This window comes from Carassius carassius, chromosome 2 (genome assembly GCF_963082965.1).
Source record: "Carassius carassius chromosome 2, fCarCar2.1, whole genome shotgun sequence".
Lineage (NCBI taxonomy): Eukaryota > Metazoa > Chordata > Actinopteri > Cypriniformes > Cyprinidae > Carassius > Carassius carassius.
The window spans coordinates 32,161,146-32,186,333 of NC_081756.1; the positions used below are offsets into that span (position 1 = coordinate 32,161,146).

Genomic DNA, 25,188 nt, shown 5'->3' on the forward strand with positions numbered 1-25,188 from the left:
TCAATCCTCCCGTAATGACACGACGTTACAGTGGAGAGAATTGACATGTTGGGTATTAGAACATCTGCTCTCCTGTCACAAAAATAAAAGAAAATGATTCATTGATTATTGATCACCAAAATATGATTATAATGAGAGAAACTCTTGGCTGTGACTGTCTTTCAGTAAGAGAGGGTGAGTTTGCAAACATCCGTTTTTGAGAATTAATTTAATCTGGATTACTTCCTATTTTCTTTACATAATGAAAAGTCGTTTGCAGATGGACTGTAAACAGCTATTTCCCCCAGGAGCTCAGAACCAATTATCGATAGCAAAGTTGTCATGATGAAATGTAAGAGTTTGGTGGCAGCCAATAACCAATAACAGGACGTCTTTTTCGAGCCACTCTTTCTGCTCCTCCTCTGATCCCATCCCACGGAGAGGGATGATGGCGCAGTTGTCATGGAAATGCAAGAACTCCCTCAGCTCCAGACTCGGTTACTATGGAAATGCCACTAGGAGATGCTGCTGTAGGTCCTCAGGAGAAAAGCACAATTATTCAGCACCTTGGACAGCAGCGGTGCGTCGGTCCTCCTTTCTGCCAGACTCGAAACTGCTTATTGTGATTGGAGAAATTTCAACAGATCACCAGCTTGATTCAGTGAAGGAACACATTAAACATGGTGAGTCGCATTTTGGGGTTTCTACCTTTGGGTTTTAAGCGTGAAGAGTTCAGTAGTCACACATGGACCTAACAGACGTTATTCAGATAAACAGTGCAGCACTGTTTAAGCTTAACAGCTATTAATATCTGAGCATCATATAAAGAAACTTATGTATGCATTTACAGATGATATGTGATCATTATACATTGAAAGAATGGTGTGGGAAAAAATTATTGCAGAAATTGCAGTAAATTTCACAAGTAATTACAAAGAAACAGCAAGCATTTTATTTTATTTATATATTTTTTTTACAGTGGAAGGTTTTATTTTTTTTAGCAGTTATATCAATGACAAGTGTGTGTAAATTTTGTGTAGGGTATTGTTTATCTTTTGAGATTTTAGCATTGTGTATGCTTGATTTATTAACTGTGCATCTAACAGGGATCCTGTCATGGGACGTTGATTTGATCATTTGTGACTTGAATAAGGAACTAATGCTCTATGAAGCAAGACACTATGCCCAATTCTCGTCAGAGGTGAAAGGTCAGTTATTAAAGTTTCATAAAGATGATGCATGAGCTTTTGCAAAAATGTTTAAAAAAATATAATTTACTATTTTAACCCGTAGCATATTATATGATTTCTGGTAGCCATGTGTGTTTGTTTGTTTATTCATTGATGTTTCCTTTTTTAAGTGTACAGTGCTAAATATTTCAATATGTATAAAGTTGTCTTTACACAGCTGAATTAAAGCTGCTCTGTGTCTGCTCAAAATTCAGTGTAAAGTTACAATACTGCATAAAAGACTATTTCTGCCTGTACTGACCAACCTTAAAGGCCCGTTCACACCAAGCACGATAACTATAAAGATAACGATAAAGGCATAGAGAAACGGTATCGTTGGAATCATTTTCAGAACGATTTTTTCCAGCTGATGAACGATACATTGACATCCAATCAGAATCCATCCTGCTATAACGAGCTCGAGGATTTAAAGCGGCAGACGCACCTGCGCTCAGAATAAACGGACGATATCGTTCGCTGCTGTGGACGCTAATATCGTTATCTTTATAGTTATCTTTATAGTTATCGTTCTTGGTGTGAACGGGGCTTAACACCTAGTATCAAAGTATACAGTTGTAAATGCTTTGTAAATGCATTTATGCCTCCTCTAAACAGCATTATACAGTCTGTAAAGACACCTAAATACCACTTCAGAAGCACTTCTGTGCCACCCTTGCAGTGTAACTTTGGCATGTTTTTTTGCCCATGTTATCCATTCTTGTGCTTCAAGGATGTTTATCATTCATCATTAGCTAAGCAAGATTCAGATCAGCATGTCATTAGTAAGTTTGTATATCTGTTCTTTGCCAATGAATACTGTTCCATAAGAAACGAAAGCATCCAGCTTTGCATGTTGCCAAGCAACACAGACTAAAACAGATGTATGGGTGGAATAGAGTGACACTCTTGGGTTTATCCGGCAACTTGATAGCTTGACTCTAAATATATGTTAAACTTGTGAATTTTATTAAGTCCATTTGACTGTGTAAAAGAACAATGATTTTAAATCAGTAGTACATGAGTTATATAATAAATAAATAAAAATACATTTATTTATTATGTCTGGTTAAAGGAATAGTTCTCTCAAAAATGAAAACTTGCTTACAATTTACTTAACCTCAGGCTATCCAAGATATAGATGAGTGTTTCTTCGTCAGAACAGATTTGGAGAAATTTAGCATCACCTCTCCCTCACCACTGGATCCTCTGCAGTGAATGGGTGCCGTCAGAAATAGTGAAAACATCACAATAATCCACATGACTCCAGACAATTGATGGATGTATTGTGAAGTGAAAAGCTGCGCGTTTACATCAATCCAACCTTTAAAAAATCTATTTTAAAACTTCTAACTGCTGCTCCTGGCTAAAATATGAATCCTCTGTCCATAATATTACTTCCTCCAGTGAAAAGTCAGCTTATATGAAACAGAAATATGCACAGGTCAAGCACCACTTAGCCTACAAGTGAAAACTGTTCAAAATGGTTTTAAACAAATCTGTCAGTGGTTTTTGATGTGAGAGGAAAACAGTGCATGGACTTTTTAAACTAGATTTCACAAATGATGTAATTTCTCAAAATCTGTGTTTCTTCAAAGAAGAAAAAACTCATCTGACTCTTGGATGGCTTGATGACGAGTACATTTTAAGCAAAGCTTAATTGTTTTACTTTTCTTTTAATACACTTAGCTTTATTTTATCTAATAAAGCACATAACAACATTTGCAATGCTTTGTTCTGTAAAGTGTTGGCATTTCTGAACAGCACAGCTGATAACAACATGCTATGCTGCACTCTGCACCCATCAGCAGATATAAAGCTAAAGAGGATAAAGTGTTACATCTAAATTTACTTCCTCTGCATCATGGCATACCAGCACCCACACACACACACACACACACACACACACACACACACGCATGCACAAGATTGCACACACTGCATGGTCACTCTATCACTATTTTTCTTGTCTTTCTTAATCTCTCCATTCTGTGGTGTTGTACGTCAAGGCTTCAGTGTAAATTCTCTGCTAGCCTCCCTTATGCCATATGGTTCTTCATATGTGACTGCTGACTCCCTATCTATCGCTGCATGAATTAATCATCAGTTCCATCACTATTAGTCTTCACCAGTCTATAATATTGATAATAATATTTTATATAATATATCTTCCAAATGATTTTCTCCACCTCTTTCTATTCAGTAGAGAAGCAGTCCATGTGAGACCCTATCAGTGTATAGTGGAGACTACTGGGCTTATGGGTGTTATAGATCAGAGTGCTTGCTGGTGGGATGATTTAACCCTTTCAGCACCACACTGAGATGCCACAGAATCTAGGTGTTGTGAGCTGTCTTTTATCCACTTTTATGTCAGGAAATCAGATATTTAAGAAAATCATAACAACGCTAAACGTATTGTTCAAGGGTTATCTCAGCTATACTGAAAACTAGCCTAAAACCATAAAATACATTTTTGTTACTTTAAATAAATGTTAACTATTTTGTTTTATTTTGTTTTATTTTATTTCAACTATCAAGGCAATATTTCTTCCTTTTCTCTTTTCGCTTCTTTAGTTTAACTTGATGTACTAAAATAACTAAAACTGAAATAAAACATTTAATATATATATATATAATAGTAGTATAGTATATATATATAAAATTCTATGAACAGTGGCCAGTTATTAAGTTATTGTTTAGACAAGCCATTGTTTTAATGATTTCTTCAAGGTCTGTGAGGGCAAATGCTATTCTGCTGTGTGCACTCAAGTGAAAGATGCAATTAGCTCTCTGAATAAGGGCAGGACAAATAAAATGATATAATGCTCCACCATCACTGAGGGACAAAAATGCTTGAAGCCAGAGGGGCTTTGTTCTCACTCTTAAGGGCAGACTTTGTAGAGAGCCAGCAAAGTGCCAATCCACTGATTCCAGTAATCCAGCAACCTCAAAAGACAAGGTTCAAACAGCATTTGGGGCCAAGGAAACTTTGTGGATCCAAATGCAGTTTGGACATGGGTATAAGAGACCAATCACTGTTGCAACAAGTTCGACGTACAGAGAATAATATTTAAAAGATTTTGAGTTAAAGCTATTCATCTTAAAGTTTTACTTTATTTTTATCTATGTAAATGAACAAATAGTTATAGTTTAAGCAGCACTGGGACTCAGAGCATGAACATCTCATCTGTGATCTCTGACAGGCTAAACAAATCAGGTCATTTTTTCCACATTGTTGACTGTGTTATTTATTTTGCCTCCTGAAGACTAGAAATCTGAACTAAGAACTGAAACAGAGTATTTAAAACCAGGTATACATTTTAGGTATACGTTGATGGTAAACTGAAGGTAGTTTCTAGTAAATCTGACTCATTCATGATTCAGTGAAATTCTTGGACAGAGTCCCTGCATTCATTCGGTATCAAAGTTTGACCTTGTCCAGAAGTGAACTGACCTCACTGTGAGCTCCTGTCCAATTCTATAGATCAATTGATCTATCTGTCTGTCTGTGGGCTCTTTCAATAGACTTAACTAAATTCATAGCTACACAAAGCACTACAGAGCAGGTTTTCATTGTAGCATCACTGACTCATGTGTGAGGTCTTTGGTATCTTTTTTTAATTTATAGAATGCATTTGTTTTGAAAAGAAAGACTGCAAGTTCTAAGCAGGAGAGCAAGATTTATGCTTCTAAGTGCTGCTGCTGAATTCCTATATGACCTTTTGTCTCAAGAGGAAAAGTGCAAGAGATGAAACATGAAAGCAACCTCCGGCAACAAGTCGATCAAATAGACTCCAGGACAAGTAATTAGAAGACAGGGATTTCTTTAGACCAATACATTAAGAAAATGTAAAAAATGCAATGTATGTTATTAGAAATTTTTATATTTTTAGATAAAAAGAGATGAAATTACTGTACTGAGTCTGATGATGAAAGTGTATTATAGACTTACATATGTGTTGCTATTCCCTTATGAGTGGTTGTCTCTTGGAACTTCAGCCGGGGATTTTACAACCAACACAGATGGATGGGTCGTTGAACAATTGTTACAGATCCCTTTACCTCCCTAGAGGCAGCAGGGAGGAGGCTGGAATGGTCACCATGGCCCTAGCTGTCTTGGGCATTGTTCAATTCATTTAGATTTCTCAGCAACATGCTGCACGTTAATGACTGTGACCACAGCTCACTGCTGTAATAGTCCTTATGTGTAGCACGTTTAGTTGTAAAAGCCTCCAAATATGACTTAATTGCATGAGTTTCTATGTGATCCTCAGAACATAATTAAGTCAATAACCAGAGGTAATTGACAGGGTGGAGAAAAAAGAGTGAAGAGTCTATCAGAGATGCAACTGCAAGCCCCTCTGCACTGATAGAAAGACGAGGAGAGGATGCATTCTAATTCAATAGCTTTTACACTTGTTTATGGAGATTTAATCTTGTTATATATAATATGTGAGTTTAAATCCAATTAGTTGAAAGTTTAATTTATATATACCATAATTTCTCAACAACAACAATAGAAAGTGTGGAAACAATTTTCACTGAGAAATTGCAAAATTTCCTAATTAATTACAAAAACACAGCAAGTAGCACATTAAATTAAAAATTTTAAAGTATAGAAAGACACAGAATCATTTATTTTCTTGTAAAACACAACCCAGTAATCTTTGATTTATTAATAAAAAAATTTTTTTTTACAGTGATAGTATGAGAAAAAAGGTACAAAGCTGTCTCTGGGGTGGTACCTTTAAGGTATAAAAGCTAAAAGGGACATCTTTGTATCTTATTTACCCCAAAATTTTAGATATATTAGTAACATAAGGTATGTATTACTACCTCAACGTTAGATAATAGTACTTTAAATGTGCATATTGGTACTTAAGGTGTGAATATTAGTTACTATTGAAAGGGTACCACCCCAGTGACAGTAGGATTTTATTATGAAATCATAAAATGGGACATCAGATGCTAAAAACATATTTCCAAGTAATATATTTGTTACTGCAAAATCTAATCTCGGAGATCCACAAAACTTAACATGGAACTGATTTTCACAGACAGCACTGAAGCTTAAGTGAGCTGTTAAGTGAAGTGTTGATTTGTGATTTTCTCACCTTAATGTTTGCACAGGAAATGGAAATCTTGTCTTAGACATTATAGTGTATAAGTGTATAAATCTCTTCACTTATAAAGCCAAAGCAGAGATGGCTTTTTACAAGGTTTCCAGCATGTTTTCTAGGGTTGATAAATAATTCAGGATGGGCTTTTGATTGTGCTCTTTTATACCACTGCAGTCTGAACATGGACACTGAGCAATGATGGTGGCATTGATTGCAGGGCTGGATCTTGCACCACATGCTCCACGGTGAAACATGAGCCCACACCCAGACTCTGTACCAGAAGTCTTAGGAAAGACGGGGAGTTATTGTTGTAAGCAAAACCAGGGTTCCCTACTGTTAGGGTCTAGAGCATAAAAATAGTGTCTGCAAAGAATTCTGACCATGGAAAGACATTTGAAGTGCTTGCAGAAGGACATTCACCATCTACAGTTTTCTCTTACAAATTCTGCAGAAGAGGCTTTAAATCTGGAGTAATGTGCTAATACAGTAAGAGCAAGATGTTATCAAGGGACTGTACTGAAAGGATGAAATAAATGAGATAAATCAAGAGATGGACACAGGCTGTCTAGCATTAAGGGTGTGGCAGCCAGACTGCTGCTTTGAACAGCTGCTTAGGATATGTCTGGAAGTGTCTATTTATAATCTTGTAATAGCATCTATTTAAATTTCATTTAACAAATGCAAACCCTTTTTTGTAGCAGCTAGATGCATTCATCACCTCCAGCTTTTAAAAATACACTCCTTCAGTTAAAACCATTTTCCAGAGGAATTCGATAAATTTCTTCATATATATATCTAATCTGCTTGTTCAACGTTTAATGTAGTATAAATATTCTTCTTTGTTTTGTTAGTTTTAATCTCCGATCTGACAGCCTCCTCCACCTCTTACTGTAAACACAGTTCTGCACTGGCTCACTGTCAAAGAGGTGGTCAGCGTCCAGCAGACTGTCTGCGAGAGAATGCTGATGGAGTGCAGTTAATGGGTCAGATTTTGGCAGTCTTACCCTGCAGCTGTTGGTCTGGGATCAGCTGTACATTAACTACTAAATGGCCCGTCCTTGTCATTCGTGACCATTACAGCACACGGTGAGGCTGAAAAAGACAGAATTAGTCACTTTGAGCTGTTATAGTATGTCAAACTCTTTTACATTATTCATGTTGATATTATGGTGCCAAGTAGAAATTTGTGTTTTTCTTTTCTGTCGTATTGTTAACAGAGCCTCTCGATATGCTGAAGGGTTGTTTTTTACAATACTGATAGTGATTTATCAGAAAAGGAGGAAAAAATATTTTACTGTGTAAACCCCAGTCATTCTCGAGAGATTTTGGTTTGCGTTTTTCCAATCTTCCAGGTCAGAATATGTTTATTATTATAATTATTATTACTATTATTCAGTATTATTGATCAGGTATCGAACTGTAATAAGCCAACATTAGAATAAACACTAGACAGACAATAAATTGAATTAAAAGTGGTGAAAGTTGTGCTCTCTCACCTCCTTATAAATGCATACTGTTGCTTTAATATTGAACATTTACATTTCAAATTAACAAATAAATACATATAATTTTATTTATAGAGTGCTTCTCAGGGTGCTCAAATAAGCTTCAATAGTTGTTTGTACTAAACTAAAAGGTATCTCCCAGTGTAAAAAAATAATAATTGTAAATAAATGAAAAACTAGGGTGAATACAGGTGAACAAGAACACCTTGAAATGCTTCCTCAGACTGAGACAGACCCAATCTCTACTTTTGTTCACCATTCATCTTATTTATCAGTGACTTATATATGTTCAAGGTCGAAATAATTGACACAGAAATGTAGACTGTAAATGCTATCACACTATTGCATTGTCGTCCTCATTCGTAGTATGTGCGTGAATCCATGCTCATAGGCCACACCCACTCCCTCTCGCGCACTCGCGTGTCTGTGTGCGCGCTCTCGACGCACGATACGATACGCACAGCTCAGCATCAGCAACGGTAGGACTAATCTATGTGTCATACAATTCTTCAAATATTTGCTTACTGGCATATGGTTCAGATGTCTTTCTCTCTGAACGAGGTTATTCATTAATGAAAAGTGCAGTATTGCTGAACTCGTGTCGTAGCCTTGCCTTTACACGGGCTGTCTAGGTCTGTATCGGTTCTGGTTTTTGCACAGATTTGTCTGCAGGATTATTTATTTAAAGGTCGCAAAAACAAGCCGTTTTAAAGCATGTATGATTATGCCATCAATGGAAGTGAATGAATGTAACGTTACATGTTTGCACTTAACTGTAAGGAATCAAAGATGCTTATTAAATAAGCGAATATAGCAGACAGCATAAACGAGAGATTTTTGGATTAGAAATATGAGTGAGAATGCTACGTTTATTCATGACTTCTCCTCACTAGATTTTGTTTTCTATATTTTAGTTTCTTTTTCATGAGCCGCTACATTTTTGATGACAGAGCTAAAGTTTTTGGTAACTTCAAGGAACTGCATATTGCCAGAAATCGCTGGTTAATTTGTTGGAAACACATTATAATTTTAGTCTGACCCCGATCTGTGGTTCTGATTATTATGGGATGAAGCAGGGCTTTAGATGAAACTGTGACTGTAGCGCGCGCGCGCACGATTACGCGTCGCCGTGTGCGGTGAAAAGATGTGCACAGATTCCACAGGCAAGACATGAATTCACATATATTAGTTCATTACATATCTCTCTGAAGCAGAAACAGGTTGATGCACTGTGCTCTTTATACGTAGTAAATAACTGCATCTTAAAGGGACATGAAAATTCAGTTATGATTACTTTTCAAATCCGAATGACTGAAAAACATAAAAAGGTATTTGGCAGGACTGCATTGATTGAATTGAACAAAAATAATCTCTGGGGGAAACATCAACATCTTATTTGTTTCACAGAAAAACAAACGACAGTAATAACTGTTTGGAACAACATGATGACAAAATATTTATTTTTGGTTCAACTGTCATTTTAAAGAGACACATGTTTGTCATGTGAAAGGATTATGCAAATGTTGCCTTCAGTTTTCATCTTTTTTATATGCTTATAACATTTCAGTTGAGCTGATTCTATTTAGTGCTGCTTGTGTGTTTAGATTGGCAGTGATTGAAATATATCTGCTGCTACTATCTCGCTCAACAACGATCAGCCATTTGCTTTGCTGAGGTCAGCATTATTTAATGGGAGGCGAGAAAGATTTTGCTTCAGCACCACCCTGTTCCAGTTCCAAATGACTGCGTGAGTGTTTTTACCAGCCCCTTCACACCTGTGTAACCAATTTTGTTTAAAGAGCAAGGCAGGACCAAAACCACAAGCCAAGTTATTGTCCCCGGTCATTAATCCTCAAAAGCGATTATGGGTGCAAATCATTTCTGTATCATTTTAAATGGTCCTTTGAAGCTTTCAGTTTATCTGCATGTAACAAATAATTTCCAAAATGGGCACGTTAGGTGCCCCTCTGTTTTTTGTACATATTATCCCTTTTAGTAATTTATATTAAAGTCATTTGTGTAAACTCAACTCATATTCCTGGTTCATTGGCTCCAGCTGTTTACAGCATAATGGGTCCATTACACCGCAGGAGCACATACATATGAATGAGAGCTCAGCACTTGTCTTTCTTTGTTATAAGGAGTCTTTATCTCCCCTGCTTGTTAACAAGTTATTTGATTGACATAAACTTGTTGCTGTGGTTTCAGAGGCATGGATAGGACATTTTAGTGGTCAGAATTTCAGTGCTATGGGTATGATTAGATGGCTTTAATAAGATTACAGCTGCTTATTGAATCACTATCCCTAGATAATTGTTTAAAAAGTGATACACACCTCGACTCTCCCTCCCTGTCTCTTCGTATCACACAGTGTGATTGAGAGGCAGCTGAATAGTGATCAAGGACAGGGCAAAGATAAAATGAGATAACATTGGCTTATCAAATGTAATACTTTGTACATAAATTTAGTGGTTGTCATTGACTTAAATTATTAAAATGGTCATCCAACAACAGCATAAAATGTTTAACATTTCTTAACTTTTCTCTTTAGTGATAATGATGTGTTGAAATGAGTCAATCACATTTACACTTCATCTTGCTGATGAGTGAAGAATAAGAACCAGAATTGCAAATATAGTTTCAGCTGTTAGGATCAAGTTTTTTTTTTTTGGTGGCAAAATATGGCCATATCTACTTTGAAATAATAATGATTATTTTTTTTTTTTTACACAAAGCCATGTGTCACTTTTCCAAAAGATTTTGGAATGAAGATTTTAGATGCATTGCGAGTTCAAAAGCAAATCATAAGTGAGTCTTTAAAACTGTTTAAGCCTGTAAGGCAATCAATCAGTCTTACTAATTTCTTCTCACTGAAAGCGTGTCAGTCGCCTGGATCACTTGTGTTTATCATTTAATCCTAAAAGCCAAAATTGCTTGTAAAGCTTAAAATGCACAGATTGCTATCAAATCTAAGACTGACTTTTACTAAATTTGTCTTAGCAAGTGTAAAATACACCTGACCCCATTTGTCAGTGTCTTACATTCTCAGTTGAGTGATACTGAATTAGCTCAAATTTAAAGTGCTAAATTTAACGGTTTGCTTTACAACAACATGACTAAGAAGGAGGTGTTTAATGTCATAATTAGAATTCTTCAGCATATTTTCAGATGCACAATCATCAGTAGTTAGCTGGGTCCTTGTGCTACAGTACATACATAGCAAATGACTATGTCTGTGGCATCTAATATTGTGCCATTAGTATTGCATTTACTGTATACTGTAAATTAGACCTAAGATTATTAGATTAGATTTAACTTTATTGTCATTATGCAGAGTGCAAGTGTACAATGAAATGCAGTTAGCATCTAACCAGAAGTGCAAGAATATAGTGTTTTATATACTGTACATAAAAGTGAAGCTATGATATACAGAATGTACAGTGGAGTTGCTATATACAGTATTGAGCAGAGTATATACAGAAAATAAATAGGATGCAATGTAGGGATTGTATGTACATTATGAACAGAGCAATGTAGGATTATATACACACACACACACACACACACACACACACAAAACTTTCTTTCTAATAAATAATTTTCTTATAAAAACACAAAGCATTTCCACATCCAAATTCTTTCATCTCACATGAACTACAGTAGATTGCAAATGCATTTTTTGTTTTAGAATGGTAGTAAGGTGAAGGTGTGTGTATGCTCAGCTCAGTGTCACAGGAGACCATGCAGCCTGATTTAGCAGCTCATAACATTATCTGTTCTCTGTCTCAAAGTGAAAGCACATTTGAAGGTCATGTTGCCAGCTGTCCCAAAGCATCTTGTTAGCTGTGTAGGAAAAAATTTATTGATGTCAAATGTCTGCAAGGATAAAACTCAGGTAAATGTATCTGGCTGCAAATCCCTAAAAGGTTTCTGCTGTCAAAAAACATTCAAAGTAAAAGAGTGTGAAGTTTACTTTGGGTTGGGACTATTTGGAGTCCACTGGTACTGTCCAGAGTCCATCGAATGATCTTACAGGAGTGTAGTTTTTATTTAATCTATGTTATGCCAGAAACAAATATGGTTACACTTTATTTTAAGGTGTCCTTGTTACAGTGTAATTATACATATAAGTACTGAGGAATATTAATTAACTACATGTACGGTACTTACTACATGGATAGGGTTAGGATTACGGTTTGGTTAAGGGTTACTTGCATGTATTTTTGCATGAATATTTGTTATTATAATAGAAAGTACACTTAATATATTTAACAAAGACACCATGAAATAAAGTGTTACCAAAAATACTTTGTTTATTCATATTTTGTTTTCTATTTCATACTACTACCTGATCTACACTGATTTGTTCAGTTTTTTTTTCTTTTATCTAAAATCAGACTCATTACATTTAAATTATGTATATATTTTTTATTTTGTGGTAGTTTGTCCATACATGCTATGCTTTAAGAAGTATTTTTTTCAAGCTCATCACGTTTATCATGCTATGTACATTACGCTACTGAGAGTGTTAGAAGCCTAGTTAAATCATCAGTGTGCTTTTTAAGTCCAAGCGGCCTTGTTCCTTTCTCACTGCTGTGAAAATGACCCTATAAATATCCTATAGAAAGATCTAAGTAGTGACCTTTAAACAGCCAATGAGAGGTTTATGCTTATTATAGCTTTACAATGCACAGTGTCATAGACTTGTTTGTATGTTTCAACTGTACAATGCTGGACTTACATTTTCAGCTAGAGAGAGGAATTTTTCACCCTTTCAGAAATGCTGCAATGCGTCGCGCAGCACCAAGACCCGGTCAGTGTAACGTGGCTGCCGGCAGTCGCCAGTCCACTATCCCCATGGCAACAGGCCATAGATTTGCTTGCAGAAGCTTTGCAATATTGTTTTGATTGCATGGAATTGAGAAGACTGCTTTCAGGGGATTAGTTTACTCTTGCACAGCAGCAGGAAGAGACAAAGAATTGTGAATAAAAACAGTAATGAAGTGCATGAAGGCAGTGATTGGCACAGTTTAAAATCTTTGAAATAAATAATATTGTAAATAAATGTTCCGTGTGCCATATTAAGCATTTAGTGTTTTTGAGTGCAATACAAGAGTGATGCCCTTGAGACTGTTGTGTTGGTGAATCCTTCTGAGGAGAATGTTGCTATAGAAGTAGTTATAAATAAACCATAGTGTTTGTTTACCTCTCCAAGTTTTCCCAAATTTTTTATTTGCATGGAACCATATAACCATTTAAGAAATCCAAATATGGCTTTAATTGTCAAATATAAAAATATAATGCATTCTTTTTCCTTTATAGTTCAGAACACTGCTCTGTGACTCAGCAGGACATAAGTTATTGGTCCTAAGTGAGCAAAGTACAGAACAGAGTGGTGACAATATCCTGCAAAGTGGAGAGTTTGGTTGAATTTATCTGACATTCTGTCAAGTCGTAAGGTAAGTGGCTATACACCATTATAGGTCCCATAATACTTCACAGCACTTTACATTTTTACATTTTTAATTGAACTTTAAGAACTATTTTGATTTTTTTTCTTTGTAGATTAAAGATCTCTTAAACCAGCCATCTGCAGGCCAGCAAGCCTTTTTACAGTGTCCTGTAAAGGAGAAGGGGGCTGGAGCTCCCTGCGGTACATTCAGGAGCATAGCATACTCAAGTAAAGCCTGAACCCAGAGCCCGTGCTGCCTGAGATGGAAGGGGTGAGCGAGTTTACAGAATGCATCTCTGAGACAGTGGATGTTCCCTCTCCTTTTGAGCTCCTGGAACCACCAACTTCAGGAGGGTTCCTGAAATTGTCCAAACCATGCTGCTATATCTTTCCTGGAGGACGGGGCGACTCTGCTTTGTTTGCAATCAATGGTTTTAATATTTTAATCGATGGTGGATCAGACAGAAAATCTTGCTTCTGGAAGCTGGTCAGACATTTGGATAGGATTGATTCTGTTCTCCTTACCCACATAGGAGCAGATAATCTCGCTGGTATAAATGGACTGTTACAGAGAAAAATTGCAGAGCAGGAGGAAGAGAAGAGCCGTGGTTCAAATACGTATGGAGACTGGATGAAAAACCTGATCTCACCAGAGCTTGGTGTTGTGTTCTTTAATGTTCCAGACAAGCTGAAGGCACCCGAATCCACACTGAAAACAAAGAGGAGCATTGAGGAGTCCTCTCTCACATTGCAGTACCTTCACAAACTGGGCATCAAACCTGAGCCCATATACAGAGTTATGAGCAACACAATTGAGCCTTTAACACTCTTTCACAAGTTGGGTGTTGGCAAACTAGACATGTATATTCTAAATCCTCTCAAGGACAGTAAGGAAATGCAATTCTTCATGCAGAAGTGGGCTGGTAACAGTAAAGCTAAGACTGGCATTGTCCTGGCCAATGGCAAAGAGGGTGAGATTTCAGTTCCTTACCTCACATCAGTGACAGCTCTGGTTGTGTGGGTACCTGCCAGTCCAACAGAAAAGATTGTCAGAGTACTGTTTCCTGGAAATGCCCCTCAAAACAAAATATTTGAGGGGCTGGAAAAGCTGAGGCATCTCGATTTCTTGCGATATCCAGTAGCTACTCAAAAAGACATCTCATCTGGAGCTCCACCTCCACTGATTAAACAAACCAAAATGAAGCTGAGAACTGATAGCAAAGAAAGTCTTAAATCATCCCCTAAAATGTCTTCCACTACAAAAGCAAGCAAGAAAGTGGCAAATGAAGATATTGAGTCAAAGACTTACTCTGTAAAAGAGAACAAAGTTGAAAAGAAAGATAAGAAAATAAAAGAGACTGTTAAAACTCCAAAACCACTTAGACCCAAGACAGCATCACCTGATTCACTTAAGCATGAGAAAAAAAAGCTGCAGAGAGAAAAGTCTCCTAAAAAACATATCAAGGAGAAAGCATCTAAGATTGAGGAGAAGAAAGATCAGGAAAAGAAAGACACCAAGAAAGAACAAGCAGATGTAAAAAAAGATGATGTTAAAAAAGAACTCAAAAGTAAGGAGGAGAAGAAAAAAGAAAAAATCAAGCCAGAGTTTAGAAAAATCACAAAACCTGACTTAAAGCCCTTCACCCCTGAGGTCCGGAAGACTCTGAACAAAGCAAAGGTTCAAGTAAAGCCTAAAACAGAAAAAACTAAAGCTGCAAAAGAGCAAGAAAACAGGCCAGCTGCTAAGCAAACTTCAGTTGAGAAACAGGAGAATGACAGGTCCTTAGTCTCCTCCCCAGAAGACCTTAACAAGGATTTTGAAGCCTTGCGAATGGAGGAGGAGCTTTCCAAGCCCACAGACAGCAAAGTACTCCCAATTTTTCAGTCTGCAGTGGACAGTGTTGTCCCTCACATTGAATCTTCTGATGAAGGAATAACTAAAACAGATGTCGAGACAGAGTCCCCTCATGAGGAAAGGGTACCATATGGTGTAAACAAAATTAAATCCCCCTCTAAAAATACTGATAGATTTGAGGATGAAGGTGCTACTACAGAAGATGACATAGAGGATGACCTTACCACAAAACTAAAAAGTGCTACAACATCTGACTTTTTGGAGATGGGCGAAAATAAAGAATGTCAAGAAAATGCGAAAGAAGAAGATACAGAGTTTGAAATGAAGCCTAAAAAGAGTGACAGTGAAGAAGAAGAGGATGTGATTGAGAAAGCAGAGCTAGAGGAGGCAGAAGATTTTGTACATGAGGAGGAGCTCAAGTACAAATCTGATGAGACTAGAAAAGAAAAACCCGCAAAAGACTGGGAGACAAAACAAAGTGACATTAAATCTGCCAAACCTCTGGGTGCTGCAGAGCATGTGTCTTTCATCCAAGATGAAACCCTTCCAGGTTACTCTGAGACAGAGCAGACCATTTCTGATAAGGAGATTAATGAGGAAACAAAGGAGCGAATCCCACATATACAATATGATGTCGGCTCTTATGATATCTCAGTTCCTGATGAACCTGGGACTTTTGACACCATTCATGGCATGAAACCACCAACCATGTCTGTTGCTTCTGAGTTATCATCAAAAGGTTTTGCAGTAGACCAGGAGCCAGTCCTATCAGCTTACACAACCAATGTAATTGTGGCTCCATTGGCTGAAGAAGAGCATATATCATCAGCCACATCCATCACTGAATATGACAAATTATCATCTTTTGCAACATCTGTTACTGAAGATCAGTCGATGGCATCCATGACAGCACCACCTACTGAAGATGCAGGGAAAAGCTCTTTACTCTTAGATACTGTAAATAGTATACCATCATCTGTACAAACAGATGCCACTCAAGGAAAGGAGTACCTCCACTCTGCTGGAACTATTTCTCCAACTTCTTCCTTAGAAGAGGATAAGTGTTTTAAATCACCTCCTTCAGAAGAATATCAACCCATTGTGCCAGAAACAGGAACTACAGTGAAGGCTACTGTTCCCACAAATTATGAGGATGAAGAGGATGAGGAAGAAGATGAGGATCAGACACCAAATGTTGATATGCCAATTGGAAAGATCCATGAGGGTTATGCATCTGCTGCCATGCTCCAAGACACTGAAAAAGCTTCCAATAAATTTCCCACATCAACAGCATATATTTCTCCTCAGATGATTGGCACACAAGAAAAAGATGAAAAGGAAATCTCACTCTCTAAGGATGAATCTAAATTGGGCACCTCTGAGAAAAGTTTGTCCTTCTCACCAAATTTGCCTTGCACCTCAGAGACAAGTATTATTTCAGAGAGTGAAGAAAGATGCCTCAGCCCAGATGACAGCACTGTGAGGTTTGCCTCACCTACACAATCAGGACCGACCAGCAGTAGCTACTCTCCCACTGAGGAGAGGTCACAAAAGCCATTGATTATGGACAAAGATGAAAAACTAGATAAGGAGACTTTTGATTCTCAGAAGTATTTAGCCCAAGAGACTCCTGCTGACAAAAAGTCTGTGGAAATAATTGATGATGAAGTGGATCCTTTTGTAAAGGAATTGTCCAGCACTAAGCCTGCATTATATGACTCAGAAGAGGATGAAGAGGAAGATAAAGAGGATTATTATGGAAAAATAAGCAATAAAGTGTGTGGTAAAACTAAATACAAAGAAGAGGGGGAGTGTACTTTTCTTGATGAAGAAAACTCTGAACAGCCATCATCCCTAAAAGAGGAGAAGCAGTTTGAAAATGAGAAAGAATTTGTGGATGAGGAAGATAAACCACAAAATGTGACCTACTTGGGCCATGAGTGCAAATCCCAGATGCTAAGCTCGGGAGAGGAAGATGAAAGTGAAACTGAGGATGGTACTAACTCAAGTGTAAAAGTACCACAGGGCAAGTTAGATGCCATGTCAGCAAGCCAAGGCAAAAAAGATGCATCATTCTCAGAGATAGATGACCCAGAAGTGATTTCAAAAGACATCGATAAAAGTGTTCAATTCAGCTTGTATTCCTTCCCTGAGTGTGAGAAGGGCATCAAAGGTGAATTTGAGAGGGTGGTTAGGCAAGATACACCCTATGTTGGGAAAAGCTTTACATACTCTGATGTGTACGACAGTAAATCAAGTTCAGTGGATTCCTACTCTCCAAATCTACCAACAGAGCACACTTTTGATGATACTGATGTTACTTTAAAGAAAACAGAAAAGCAGGAATCCCTAGATTCTTCCACTGGCAAGATTTCTGACCTTAAAGCATCAAATGAAAAGGAAACATCATCAACTTCATATAGTAAAGCACAAAGTATATATGGGACACCACAGTTAAATGATACACCTGAAGGAACATTCTCAGAGAGAATAAATGAGGTTGAAGAAAAGATAGCTGTGAAAAACTCATCTTTTTCTACAGAGAGAGACACATTTTCAGTTAAATTTGAAAAGCCAGATTTCAGTGGAATGGCAGTGGGTGGTGCATCACAATCATGCCATTATGCAACGGACAGCTTCACCACTGCTCACAGTGCTAAAAGTTCTGTGTTAGGCCAATTTACATTTGCCACAAAAGAAATCATGGCTGGAGACATGAAGATGTTTGCTGATGGAGAGGATGAAGATGAAGAAGATGAAGATGAAGATGATGAGGAGTATGGAGAGCATGTAAGTGATAGTGATACAGAGAAAGGTGCCAAAGACAGACAGGAGAAAGATGCCCAGCATCTTCTAAGCAGTGACATCAGTACTGTACCTACTCAATTCCAGGAAGAAAAGAAAGACACCATTACACAGGACTACAGCTTTGGCTCTGACACCTATGGGAAAGCTTTAGGTTCATCGACATTTGAATCCACTCTAATCCATGAGGGCCCCAAGGACTTAGGTCAAACTGTTAAAGGTGATTCCTCAACTTTTCCCACTGAAAGTTATATCACAGGCTCATCTGGGTTTGAACGTTCTTCTAGTGAGGAGAGAGATGAGTTTGTAGAAAATTATGAGAAAGATGTCAAGTCATATTTACCCCTTTCAACAAAGTCTGCTGTAGATAAATTCTCTACTCACTATGATGGCAAAGATCTTGAGTTTGACAAGCAAAAGACACCAGATGGAACAGGGAAAAAATCAGGAGACCCTGGTTTATTGGGCTTCAGTTACACAACTATGTCAGCCACAGCATATTCCTCTTCCTCTTCTTACAGTCATTCCTCATCAGCTTCAGCATCTCTGTCCACTAGCCGCCAGTTTGGGGATGAGATAGAGACTCCAGCCAGTACTGGATTTGAGTACTCATCTTTCAAAGATGAACATTCACCAGTAATGGACTCACCCTTCTCTAGTTCTGGCGGGCAGGCTAAGGATGAATATTTAGAAGTGTCTGAAAAGCTGACCCCTGCAACCACCTCTAGCCTTGCAAGATTGTCGCCATTATCACCATTTGAGGAGAACAAGCCTTTCCCTCCACATGCTGGTACTTGTATAGGTGAAAAGAAACAACCTGCTTACTCTACAAGCAATATCTCAGATCAAGGCCCACAAAGTAAGTGCTTTTACAAATCAGAGTGGAATGAGGACTCAAGATTACAAGCTGAATTTGGTGCGACTGGACCTTATACCTCAATGCCTCTGACCACACAGAAAGACACCATGCCTGAAGATCTGTATGGTGCTTCATCAACACTTCAATTTGAGTGCCCTGAAAAACAGTACTATGAAGACACAGAGAGTAGTGAAGAGGAGGATGATTATATGTATGAAACTGAACAGGATAAACTTCAGTACCAAAGATCTCCACTTACAGTTCAACCAGACAAGAAAAATGCCACATTTTCCTTGGGTGAGACACTAATAAAGGACATACCTTCTGGTTTGGGAGCCACTACCACAGATTTGCATACCTCACATAGATCCAATTACCCTGAGCCCACAAAACCAGACACAACAAATGGGCCTGCAGAAGTTACTTTGAGTGCACCAGAGGCTTTTGGAGGATCCAGCAAGGTGGGGATAGGCTTGTCAAAAATAGAGATGCAAGACCAAGAATTTGACATGAAACAAATTAGAAGCCCAAGTGAATGGGAAATGAAGCAGCAACAAGACATCTACCCGGGAGCATCCCCACCTCATTATCGACATGAAGATGAGTATGAAGAAGAAGAAGTGACTGAGCCAGAACAACCAGCCCGTCCTCTTTCTCTTTCATCCACAGACCAACCTTTCCAAACCTCCTTTTACGCAGATGATCCAAACAGACATGATGATGTCTCCAACTATCCTTCAAATGTTGGTATCCATCCAAATTCATCCACAGCTTCTCAAGGCTATTCCTCCTGTGAGTACAAGCAGAGGAGAGGAGACACATCTCCATCCTTCATCAACCCAAGCTTATGTCAACTTACAAGTGACGAGGAAAATGAGGAACAGGGAAGCCAAGCATCTGATCAACAGCAACCTTCGGGGAAGACCAGATCTTACAAACAACCTCGTCACCACTCTCGCAGTCATCATGGCGAGGACAGTGAATTGCAACACTTCTCTGGTGCCATGGCTGTTGGGATTAGTGCCAGAGAGGAGGAAACACCTCCAACCTCTGTCAGTGAGCCATTGCATTCACAGTCAGATTCTGATATTCCACCAGGTACGGAAGAGTGTCCATCGATCACAGCAGAAGGAAACAATGACTCTGATGAAGATGCAGATTACCTGCCTGTAGATAAATCATCTGGAGACTATGGGGTAAAGCATTATTCATCTAGGTCGCCTGCTAAAAATCATGATCCTTTCCCATCACCAATGATGGACCCTGCTCCTTGTCCCCCTCGCCCTGATGTATGTATGGTTGATCCCGAGGCTCTGTCAAGCCTAACCGACAAACCAATCAAAAAAGATTCCAAAAACAAGGGTTTACGAAAATTAGGTAAAACTAAGTCTTCATCTCCTGCTCGCAAGTCTGATGCCAGGAAGAAGAGGTCCCCATCCAAGGATCCCTCCACTCACACCACTTCTCTTAGGAAGAAGGAAATGGAAGACGACCTTTCAAGGTCAAGCCACAACACTGGCAAAGGCCTTGTCAATGGCCTCAAGAACAGTGCAGGTATAAATATAAACATTCAAATTTGCAAATTAAGCTAGAGCAGTTGTTTTATTTGCCAGCATCACACTGACAGCAAGTTTTTGTTCATTTCAATTTTCCAACAGGTTCAAATTCTGCAAAACTCAGTTCATCTATGCCCCCTGGTCCTCCTATCTATGTGGATCTGGCCTACATTCCCAACCACTGCAGTGCTAAAAATGTGGACCAGGAGTTTTTCAAACGTGTTCGTTCTTCATATTATGTTGTGAGTGGAAACGACTCCAGCAGTGGAGAACCAAGCCGCAGTGTACTAGATGCCTTGCTAGAGGGAAAGGCACAGTGGGGATCCAATCTACAGGTGTAATATTTGTTAATTGCTCTCTGTGTTGGTAGATGTCAGCCTTGGAACTTTATAATTTGCTGATAAATCTGATGGATATTTTATGAATGCTCTGCATATTAATATTTGGTTAATTGTTTTGTAGTCAGTTTCAACTCCAATAGAGAAGTTGGAGTGAAGTGATTCAAAACCATTTGAGTCAACCATTGTGCTATACTATTAATGTCTTACTCTGTCCTATTTGTAGGTAACATTGATACCGACTCATGACACAGAAGTGACCCGTGAATGGTATCAACAGACCCATGAGAAGCAACAGGAGCTGAACATTATGGTCCTGGCCAGCAGCAGTACAGTTGTGATGCAGGACGAGTCATTCCCAGCCTGCAAAATAGAGTTCTAAGTTCAACATGTCTCCCAGGTTCACATCTTTACTCTCCGTTACAGCCTTCATTTGTAGTTTACTCAGTGTCAAATTCTTAACCTTTTGCTTTTTAACTTCTCAAGGTTTAAACCAACACATACTGTCAAAAAACACCAGTCAAATGGTATAAACCTTGATTATTATTTCTTGGTGAGGAAAGTTACTAGACTGCAGGAGAACAGAAGGAAGACGTGCCTTTCACTATATACTTTTCAGGGTGGCTTTTCCCTTTATGTTTTACAATACATACATACACCCATACATACATAAAAGGGTCTCTAAAATGTTTAACCTTTACATTTTAGTCCAGGGCCTGTTTTAACTAGTTTTCATGGTTATATTCCCAGTTGTAATTTTATACTGAACAAGATTACCAAATGAATGCTAAATATAATAACAAAGTTAAGCTACATAGCTTTGATTACAATGTCATTTAACTAAAGCACAAGTATACCTCTTTACTTATTTTTGAATAGAACACCAGAAATGCCCTAAATACTGCAGCTCAACTAGATGAGATTCTCCTGCTTTCGTCTGAACAATTCATGATACTATTGCTTTGAGGCCCTGAGTTACACATCCCGCATCATCCTCTTTCATAGCTCACACATACACTCATTATATATTAAATAATCATCAAATCAAGTTATCACACATTCAGATACCTTCTGTGCAAATAGAAATTGAGGCTATGTACCTCAGCAGAAACCTCATTATTTTTAGTGTTAATGAAGTTTTATTGCTGATTTTTAATTAGATAACTGAAGAAAATTCACTATATTCATTAGCATCTTAAAATGATTTCCTCTTGATTGCTATTGGTTATAAAATGTATATAGGATAAAATTTTCTGTAAAGGAATGGAAAGAAAGGATGACTGAGAACAGAAATGTAAGCCGAAGTTTCCGGCAATAGAAATGCATGGTGTTCAGTGAATAATCTATGTATGGAGGTTTTTTTATGGCTTTGCATAGGGTTTTATGAAATATGTGAGCCATGGATACTGCACTTAAACCTATTCCAAAAACGTTATAGTGTGTTTCATGTTGTTCAAAGCACATTGTGGCTTCAAAACATGTCATAAAACACTCAGAATTGCAGTGGTTTTTCTTTGTGCATTGGTAATAGAGTAACATCTAAGGCTTAAAAAGAATTGATTTGATGAAATGAATGATAGTGCTGGCTTAAGCTCTGGTCACAGAGCAGAATCAAAGATGAGAGGGATGATGATCTTATACCATTTTCGGATGAATAGAAAACTACTGTAAAAGTACTGTATGCATTGCACGTATATTACCATGAGGTTGAACATGCATTTGAATACTGCTATGCTTTTAGGTGCTTGGCTTAACTCACGGAAGGTTATAAGTGAAAAAATAACTTTTTTTCAGTTAGATTTGAGTCAAAATGTAATCTTTAATCTTCATACTTTCTGCGAGATGATGTAATATATATATATATATATATATATATATATATATATATATACATATATATATATATATATATATTCAATTATGATTTTCCTAGTCTTGTTTATTAGTTGATAAGATTTGATTGTTGAACTTCATCTTTAGAGAAAAGTGCAGAGGTTTGATAAGACAAGATATGGTTCAGGATAATTCTTTATATTCCTCTGAGGAACAATATATGAGGATACACAGTTAACAGTTGCCTCTAATGTTTTTAAGGTGCTGTAACTTTTGAGCTTCTGGTTATTTGGCTGTGCTGCTGACACGGTGAAACCCAGATGTGATTTTGCAGTACCACAGAAATTAACAAACACATACAAGCACCAGACTGCAGACTGCCAGATTAAGTGACTAGATCACTGATCACATTTTATATTCAAGATTTGTAAGTGTCCGTGTGATTATCTTGTCTTTTTTTTTTTTTAAAGATGAAGACTAAATGTTACACAAAAAGAAAAACAAATAGTCATGATGTGCTGTGCAAAACATCCCTTAGTTGCAATGTTGAGTTTGCCATCTCAATAGCATCAAATCTTTGAAATTTAGCATTCCATTGATGCTAGCTGTTTAATGCATGTGACCTTAAGTTTGAACTTGTATGTAATAGTTCATAGTTATATTAAATAAAGTACTATACTTTAAACCTATATTTAAATGATAATGGTCTAAATTGTACTGAAAGGCACATATATCCAGGCCGCGCTATCATTTCCAGTGTGCAGTGTTGTTTAAAAAATGTGTACTTGGATTTCTTTTGAATTTTTCATATTTTCATTACCTTTGCTTTAATTTCGCTCTTTTTTTAATGTGTAGTAACGTTACTCTTTATCTTCCTTTAAGCTCTATGAATGAGTGTCTGCAGATATGTTGTAGATAGATAAACCTTGATATTCACAAATAAAATATGTTAATGGGAAACATCAACCAATTTTTGCCTTTCCTTGAGTCAGCCGTCAACGAATCATGAAATGTCTCCAATGAAACTCAAATACGAGAATACAGTTAAAATTGATAAATTGTTTGTTACATATCAGTGTTATTTTTATATCAATGTGATTATTTTGAATGTTTTCATTGTTATATTTTCCATTTTTGATTAAATTTTCAATCTTGTTTTAGTTATTTTAATACACTAGGTTTGTTCGCCAACTATATATATATATATATAAATATATATATATATATATATACTGTCTATATATATATATATATATATATATATAAATATATGACTTGGTTTGTGAGCATAAAGAATCAGTGTAATAGTGCAAGATTTCAGTTTTGAGCTGAATTCATGTGACGTTGACATCACTTTCTGGGTCACATACCTATTATCTGTTAGTACCCATCGTTTCTTCCCCTCCCTGTTTGTTTCTGAGAGAAAAGGCATGGAAACGAACAATGGCCTTGTGTTAAAGAAAACTAAATGCAGTGCTTGGCACAGCAGCGGGCAATGCTGACAATACCTCACTGTTCACTGATCCTAATCATATGGAAATACATACACTGTGGATTATGTTTGGTGGCGGGACTTGAATTCAGATGTATTATGAAATGTGGGATCCTCTGATGATTGTTTACTCGGTCTTGTTGAAGATGTGTGTCATGAGGCAGTCGCGGTTAACAGGATGAAAACCCTCCAGGTGAAGAATGATAAGAACCTCGTTGTCATGCCAACGAGTATGAGGATGAATAACTGTTAGAGATAATGATGCTTATGCAAGTGTACACCTAAAGAGACAGTAAATTATGTTTTGAAAATATGGACCCCACAAACTTGAGATGACTTTTAACATTAAAGGGGTCATTGGATGCCTTCAAGTTGATATGATTCTTTAGGGTCTTAATGAGAAGCCTATAACATAGTTTAGTTAAAATTTCTCAATGGTAGTGTAAAAAACAGCTCTTTTCAGAGCAAGCCATTCTGTAGCATTTTCCTTTAAATGTTAATGAGCTCTGCTGACTCCGCCCCTCTCTTCTGAGCTGCTCTCTGAGGGACTGTTCACTTTAGCCGCATTCATCGTGAAACTTGCTAATTAGCATGTTATTAGGAAAGACGATTTGCAAAGATTCTTTAAAAAACCTTGTAGTCACTTCTTCTGTAGGTGGAGCTGGATCACGAATGATTCCGTGCAAACATAGACACATTTATGTAGATCAGGGGCGCATTTCCTTCAAAAACAAACATAATCCACTGCGTCTTCAGCAGCTCAGATGTCGGGAGTAAATGAAGACTGCTATGTTCAGTATTACATCTAGCAACAGAACACCTCAATCGGTTAGGAGACATTCTTGTCCACATCTGCTCCAGCGGTGAAACAATGGTGGACTGATGACAGCTCACTCAGGGTGGGTCTAAGGTAAGACACCAGTCCAGTCTGTGCTGAAACACTACTGTCAATCAAACTATCGTGGGAGGGGCCTGTTTTTGTGACATCACACAGACAGGCATCTGAGATCGGCTCGATATGAAAAGGGGGTAAAGATTTTAGTAGATAAAAAAAAATCATTATAGGGTGGTTGTGTACATTTCAGTTCAAACAATTTGTAAAAGTGCATGTAGCATCCTATGACCCCTTTAACATTTTTTTTCAAATGATTATGGAAAGTCCACGTGT

General features: G+C 37.5%; 2 protein-coding genes across 2 annotated transcripts; both read left to right on the top strand.

The window, feature by feature from the left end:
• Positions 1–427: 427 nt before the first annotated feature.
• On the top strand, positions 428–13,184 carry LOC132098910 (electromotor neuron-associated protein 1-like). Its single transcript, XM_059505192.1, has 3 exons — positions 428–662; positions 1,086–1,187; positions 13,153–13,184. Exons 1-3 carry the CDS (start codon positions 428–430, stop codon positions 13,170–13,172), a joined length of 357 nt encoding a protein of 118 aa, XP_059361175.1. The 3' UTR covers positions 13,173–13,184.
• Positions 13,185–13,322: 138 nt separating this feature from the next.
• Positions 13,323–23,494, top strand: LOC132108498 (microtubule-associated protein 1A-like). The gene is made up of 4 exons (XM_059515201.1): positions 13,323–20,355; positions 20,460–20,692; positions 20,922–21,095; positions 22,790–23,494. Exons 1-3 carry the CDS (start codon positions 13,545–13,547, stop codon positions 21,075–21,077), a joined length of 7,200 nt encoding a protein of 2,399 aa, XP_059371184.1. The 5' UTR covers positions 13,323–13,544; the 3' UTR covers positions 21,078–21,095; positions 22,790–23,494.
• The last annotated feature ends 1,694 nt before the right edge of the window (positions 23,495–25,188 follow it).

Excerpts from the sequence above, each read along its gene's own strand:
- LOC132108498 (XM_059515201.1), top strand. The coding sequence starts at position 13,545 with ATGGAAGGGGTGAGCGAGTTTACAGAATGCATCTCTGAGACAGTGGAT. Across the intron at positions 20,356-20,459 it reads TGGCCTCAAGAACAGTGCAG|GTTCAAATTCTGCAAAACTC; the intron begins GTATAAATATAA and ends ATTTTCCAACAG. Across the intron at positions 20,693-20,921 it reads AGTGGGGATCCAATCTACAG|GTAACATTGATACCGACTCA; the intron begins GTGTAATATTTG and ends TCCTATTTGTAG.
- LOC132098910 (XM_059505192.1), top strand. The coding sequence starts at position 428 with ATGGCGCAGTTGTCATGGAAATGCAAGAACTCCCTCAGCTCCAGACTC. Across the intron at positions 663-1,085 it reads GAAGGAACACATTAAACATG|GGATCCTGTCATGGGACGTT; the intron begins GTGAGTCGCATT and ends TGCATCTAACAG. Across the intron at positions 1,188-13,152 it reads ATTCTCGTCAGAGGTGAAAG|TTCAGAACACTGCTCTGTGA; the intron begins GTCAGTTATTAA and ends TTTCCTTTATAG.